This window comes from Habropoda laboriosa, unplaced genomic scaffold, assembly GCF_001263275.1.
Source record: "Habropoda laboriosa isolate 0110345459 unplaced genomic scaffold, ASM126327v1 scaffold30, whole genome shotgun sequence".
Taxonomy (NCBI): domain Eukaryota; kingdom Metazoa; phylum Arthropoda; class Insecta; order Hymenoptera; family Apidae; genus Habropoda; species Habropoda laboriosa.
Window position 1 is genome coordinate 1,746,352 of NW_017100178.1, and position 7,086 is coordinate 1,753,437.

Sequence of the window (7,086 nt, forward strand, 5' to 3'; positions counted from 1 at the left end):
AACACGACATAATTTGAACAACATTTACTTATTAATACTTTTTGAGTAATTAATTTAATGTCGGCCTATCTCCATATAATAAAAATGTAGGGCCGATTCTACAAGTGTCAGTCAGACGGTAGGCCGACTCTATGTAATGTAATACAGGGCGTCTGTTTTATCTCAATACAGTGAAATATCTGGCGTGACAGTGAACGTGTTAATAAGTAAATGTTGTTCAAATTATGTCGTGTTTGATGTCATTTTCATCAGAAAAATCTCATCAATATGTTAAGAAAAATTTCGGGATAAAAAAACGTAAAATTAAAAAAGTTGGTATTTAAATCGCTTGGTTGCCTCGACTCACGTTTCATCCTTATCTTTTATTCGCTGCCCTTGTCTACGTTCGGCAAACTACAAAGGCGGGCGCGAGGCTCGATAACGTAGCCCTGATTCTACAAGTGTCAGGTTTAGGTTCCTTGCGGACTGACACTTGTGGAGAATTTACTGTATATGCATACGTTTCATTAAGCTCTGTTGGACATCTAATGGCTCTTTATACATGGCGTGACAGAGAATTTCGTATTTTCATTTTGTTTTGTTTGCCTATTCTACCATCTGGGTTTTTATTGTGTGTGACGTTAACAAGCTCCCATGCATATGCTACCAAACTACAAACTTAAAAATTCCATTGAACACTAACAAGGGAACATCCCGAAGTAATTACGGATTTTGGTGAAACTTTAGTATGTTGTAGTTCTCAAAAAAAATTCGACATTATTCTTTTATATTGGCAATCTTCCACAGGGATGGTGTAAAAATTACCTTCAAAGTTGGAGGTAGTAAATATATTTAATCTAATATCTCGAAAACTATTAGAAATAGAAGAATAGTGTAAGTTGACGAATTTTGTATTTTTCAATAACAAATTTGAAACATAGAAAATAATAAAAAATGTTTAAAACAAATATGTTTATTACCCCCATCTTCGACAGCGATTCTCGCCCTTCCATTCTATGTTGATGATTGCCGAGAGAAAACAATACGTATCAAATATTTTTGTTAATATTTCCATATTCCAAAGTTTCATCAGTGTCCGTAATTATCACTTAGGGATGTTCCCTTGTAAGTAATAATAGCAACAAAATATACTGGCCGCTCAATGTCATCATAAACCCAGCTGCATCAAAGGAAGATAGTCAAAGGAGTGTTTTATCATAAAAGGAAAAGTGAAACGTTAAAATTTAACGTTTATTTTACGTTAAAATGAAAGAAACATACACTGGTAACCGCAAGTTTAGAATAACTACACATTACAAAAAATGCAAGAATTTTCTGAGAATATTAAGAAATGTGTAATCGGCATAAAGAATTCTACTTGCAATATGAAAGTCCGTTGGAACAAGATAAAATGTTTTCAATATTTGCAACATTAATTCCAAATAGATATTCAAATGTTTAGCCAGCAGTATATTGTATGATCTGTCATATCTATACGTACCAATTATAAGTAAACGTCACTTAAAAGTGCAAACAGCCAAACATCCTTGAGAGGCCAATAAATTTAATCTTTACTTTAATCCTTCAATATGGTCTGAAGACAAGAATAATAATAATAATATTATTATTATTTTATTATTCTTTAGGTATGAATAGGGCCATTTAGTCGTATACAAGACTTGTCGATATTGTTTTTAGACCATATTGAAGATAGGGGTACCAGCGGTACAGGCAACCGACTGTAATTACATCAGTCCTTTTACAGCTCCTTGTGACGCTAATTTTAAAGACTCGATCCTGCAAAAGGGCTCGTTTTGAGGTAGAATTTCAAAGAATGTGACCATATACTTTTTTTAATTGGAACACCTCTAGCCCATCACGGAGAAATTTACAAAATAAGAATATGCTTATGATTTTCAGTATTATAAAATCAATTTTTCAAATAAAAAGAATATTATTACAATAGGGTCATCTTTCTAGATTAAAATAAAAAAAAAAGTGAGCTCAATTCGTCCAATAGTTTCCGAGATAAAAATTGGTAAACACAGCCTGTTTTCCTAAAAATGGGCAAATTCAAAGGTCCGTATTTTTTAAACAAATTCGAAACCAACTAAACCCCCCCCCCTAATTTCACGTGTACTACATTATATTTCATTTGGAACAAAATCCCTGATGTCGACGTGACAAAGTGATCGATTTGGTAGAGTATGGAGAGTCTTAGGTTTTCGCCTAATAAAATCCACCGCGAAAATGTCCCTAAAAATTCTATCTCCGAATATTAAAAATAACTCCAATTACATCATTTATAGTCCGGCATATTCCTACCTTCGTGTTCGCGATACCGTCACCAAAAATATCGCGCGAGAATAATTATGTACGGGGAGAATCGCGCGTATACGTACAATCCGAACGACCGAAATTAGGCGGAACCTGTAGCCTAGCGATTGACCTGTATCTTCGTCTGTCTTCTCGTTCACTAACTCAGGTGTGGTTTTCGAATCGGCGGGCGAAGTGGCGGCGCGAAGAAAAATTGCGCACGCAACGGAGGGACAACCCGCAACACCAGCAGTCACAGCAGCAACAGCAACAGCAACAACAGTCACAGCAGCAGCAGCAACAGCAACAGCACGCAGGAGGGGTGAGCCTGGTCGGAGCTGGTCATCCGACACCGCCGCCGGCCTCGGGTATTTTGGCTGGTCAACCACCGCCGCAAGCACCGCCCTCTCCACCTAGGATACATCATGGTTTCGCGCCCACCGCTGTTTACCCCGGAATACCCAGCATGCCTGACTCGTACAGGTGAGAATCACCGTGAATGTTCGATAAATGGTATAATTGAGGGACTCGATAAAAAAAAGGACACATGCCACATCTAAAGGGCTTTCCAATAAAAGCTTTAGGATGTTTTTTTGTAATAAAACGTACAGTAATTTAAACAATTTCACTTTCTTTTATTTCAATGTGTAGGAGAGGGGGAATTATTCAGGTCCTCCAGAAAAAGAAGGTTAGGTTAGGTTAGGATTCGAATCCGCGATCTTCAAGTCCGTAGCCTCACTGGCCAACCTCTTTAAAATACCACTGCCAACACCGCCTTCCTACTTTTTTTTCTATTCTCGTACTGGTTTTCTATCGTTCTTCTAAATCAACTACAAATAAAAATTTCGACTCGTTATAAATATACGTGAAAGACAATATCGGCCAAATAGCCACCATGTTTCTTTTGACAAGAAGCTACTCTTTTTTTCAAAATTTCAGAATGCCGATGGCATTTAGGTATAGTTGCGGTTGAATCCCGTCTTTAAGAATGTGGGTAGTTTGAGCACTGATGGTGTACACCTTACTTTTCATGTAGCTTCAAAGAAAGCAATCCTATAGCGTCAAATCGCACGATCTTGGAGGCCAATTAACATCGCTGTTTCGTGACGTACTGCTTCTGAACTTCGGTCGCAATAAATCCATTGTTCCGTAATAAATCGCTTTAACTCGTCCTTGCACTGTATAATATGACTCCATAACTAAAATTGTAATAGGTTATGGATGACAGTTGTCACTCATAACCATCAAAAACATTTGACATTTGAAAAACATAACCTAAAAACGTCTTAGAAATACTATTGGAAAACCCTGTGTATAAAGTTTTTGCATTTTGCACCGTCAAGTATCTCTCACAATCTAGCACCAATTCCATCGTCTTCTAATATTGTGGCATTTGTCCTGTTCAGAAGCATATTAAAATTCCTTAATATTGACAGCAAACAAAACTATTTTAGTCCTACGTTTAGCTGCAGAACATACTGGCAAAGTTTTCTGGAAATCTGATAAACACCCTGTATAATAAAAGAAGAAACTCGTAATGCTATAATAAGGGCCAAATGTATTGTCCGGTCAAGGCCATTTCTCCTCCGCCGCTTATTCGGTTCCACAATTCGGTTGTGGAAGTTGTAAAACGTGACCTTGACAATTTTCTTCGCGATTCCCACAAACTGCAATTTTTTCAAAATTTTTTGTACACGTCATCTAATAAACTAATCTTTCTAACTTCTCAAAAAGACTCCAGTGGTTTGGCCCAATTTTAAAAAAGTTATAAATACTTATGGACGGTAGTCTATGTATTGCGTTATAAAAACAAGTTAACCTGCCGAACCGCTACAGTACGAAAGACTCAAGTGGTTTGGCCCAATTTTAAAAAAGTTATAAATACTTATGGACTGTAGTCTATGTATTGCGTTATAAAAACAAGTTAACCTGCCGAACCGCTACAGTACATATGTATGCAGGTCTCGCTCGGTAGGGTACGAAAAAGTGACGGAGGAAGAATGACCATAACTGACCAATACGTAGCGTGGTCGTAAAAGTTGTCAGGACCCAAAGTGGACATGTTTGGAATGTCCTGAACCGAATTGACAGAAGTATGGTCACTTAATGACCTGAAACCTCGGCCAGGACCGTAAAAAGAAATGCTCAATACAGTGTCAATGTACTTCTACAATATATTGAAACAAAAATTGAAATCAAGTAGTAATTATTACTAAATAATCAAATATTATAATAGTACATGATATACTGTTAGTCATAAATCGTAATTCTTTTATTGTGCGGAGCCCTAAAACGAAATGCAGTTTATGACCCTAAGTGCCACGACATCAATTGGTACCGCAGTCCGAAGGTATAATTTACGACCTCGCTATATCGTGGCCGAGAGTATAATGTGAAATAAGTTATTAAATGACACCATCTAATGAACTGAAGGAAAGCACAGTATTAAGATCCTAATACGTTTCTTCGAAAAACATTCCAGTCCTATGACGTCCATGCCGAGCTTCACGATGTCCGGCGGCAGCCAACAGAACCAGCACACTACCAGCAGCATGTCATCGCTATCCACGGGCGGCGGGATGGGCCCCATGGGCATGACTGTGGGCATGACGATGGGCCCGAGTCCAGGCGCGTGTCTTCAGCAACGAGACAACGGCTACTCGTGCGGTGTTGCTCGTCCACCGAGTTACGAGCCTCTTCATCTTGGATACGGGGCACGGCCCACTTGCAGCCCCACTCAGCCATACCACACGGCGGGCCTGAATCAGTACAATCAGAACACCAGCTCGACCGGTGAGTGTCTACCGCACTCACTGCATTCGCTGCTTGCACTTTAGCCGACGGACTACTGCGGATAACACGCTATCCAGCCTGCCGGTAATGGATTATACTCGCTTCTGCGTTATCAAGGTCTCTTTTTTGCAATTACACAGCACGAAAATCCCGTTTCGGTTTTACCGATGCCGACGTAAGAACTGTTAAGGCAACGCTTTATGAGACGAACGTGGTAAAAGGATACCTTTGAGTTTAGGATTTTCAGTTTATTGTTCAAATTTAAGTTGTATATCATATGAAATTGCCGTTCGTGTAGTAATAATTTTTATTTAATTAAAAAGTGCAGTATTAATATTAATTACTTTTTCCTCAACGGGATACCAACTGATACATTCAGTTTGTAATAGAATTAGCGTTTTTCTTATTGGATAAGTTCTTCATACAGCTCACAGTACTACACAGAACTACACAGTATTAACACAGCTTATACAGCATTCATAATTTCATTATGAGTCGTAGAATTAATGCAATAGTTCATAGTGATAAAAAGAAAAGTAAAACAGAAGTTTTTAATAAATATTTTTGTAGAATGAAATATGTTGTAGAATAAAATAATACATATATTTTTTAGATAAAAGATGACAAAAAGAGAACATTGAAGAATATTGATATAAAAGAATTTATTAATATATTACTAGACAAGTATGTAGTTAGACAAGTGTTATTTAGTTATGCCCTTACATTTAATAACGATTTAAAAAGGTGATACAGATGCAACTTATATAGGTATAAAAATATTATGTGATAATAGTTTTATCGTAGATAAAGATGCGTGGATGTCAAGGTGACCGTATTTATTTTTTTCATATAATACACTATATTCTTCATACTCAATATAGAAACGTTTAAAGAGGTATAGTGAAAAGGTCATTTGAGATCATAAAAGGTCGTAAGTTAATAATGCGAAACTGGTCATTTGCTAGGCGTCGATGCAATAATAATGAAGCTTATATACCTATTCTTGTAATAAATACTAAACAATTTAAATTGCATTTTAGAAATCAAATTCTTTTAGTTTACTAATATAAAGAGTAAAATTATTTTTATTTAGACAGCATTTATAATTGTTAAGATAATAATTACTATTACTTGAGGATTATAGAAAAAGCACATAGTTACTTTTAGGCATTTTACCATTGTCTACAAATTAGTACCATTCGTATAAAAAATCCTTCTACAAACATATTGTAATATAATGTACATTCTATAATTATTTCTATACTTAAAATTTTTTATTTCTCTAATTTCCTTTCATTTAGTTTATCTAAAGGAATCTTCAGAAATTTTGATTTCTGATGCATTATAACTCATGAAACACACTGCTTTTTACGCGCTGCTAAAGAACTTGCCAAAGTACGCTATTCATAGTGCAAAATATTAACTGCAATGTAATGTAATATAATATCAGTTCTAATAAGTAGTTTAATAATCAGAACGACCTTAATCGCAAACGCAATTGAAAACCACAGGGGAGAGTCGTGCAGTACCGGCCACTCTAAGTTTTTGTACTGTAACCTGGGCTAATATAATACCAAAAAGCGTACCGATTAACACGTTAAAATAACAAAATACTTGAAATCGAAAGAAAGAGTAAAATGTATCGATTAAATAATTATGAAATCATCTTCTAGGTCTGATATCACCAGGCGTCAGCGTTCCGATCGCAGTACCAGGACAACCAGCACCAGACATGGCGGCGCAATACTGGTCCCCAAGGCTACAGTGACCGTGGTGGTCATCGGTGTCGACATCCTCTCCGTAGGCTTGAGCTTCTTTGACTTACGTTAGTCTCACAAACGTTAGACGCAAGAGAACGCAAGGAGAAGACGTTCGAAATCGATGAAAGGCAGTTCTTGCAAATGTTTAATAAAATCGATTCTTCAATAGTGATCGCCGACTGCCTTTGACAATCGAAAGACGATCGCTTATACAAAATCGTTCGAAGAACGAATGAAG

The 7,086-nt window shown here is 36.7% G+C and overlaps 1 protein-coding gene across 1 annotated transcript in view; it reads left to right on the forward strand.

Annotated features, from left to right (window-relative positions):
- The window catches only part of LOC108578935 (paired box protein Pax-6-like), a 138,510-nt gene extending 131,654 nt beyond the window's left edge, over positions 1-6,856 (forward strand). Inside the window, exons 7-9 of the mRNA XM_017942354.1 lie at positions 2,465-2,778; positions 4,778-5,088; positions 6,762-6,856. Of these exons, the coding sequence (XP_017797843.1) occupies positions 2,465-2,778; positions 4,778-5,088; positions 6,762-6,856 (720 nt within the window). The remainder of the gene's footprint in view (positions 1-2,464; positions 2,779-4,777; positions 5,089-6,761) is intronic.
- The last annotated feature ends 230 nt before the right edge of the window (positions 6,857-7,086 follow it).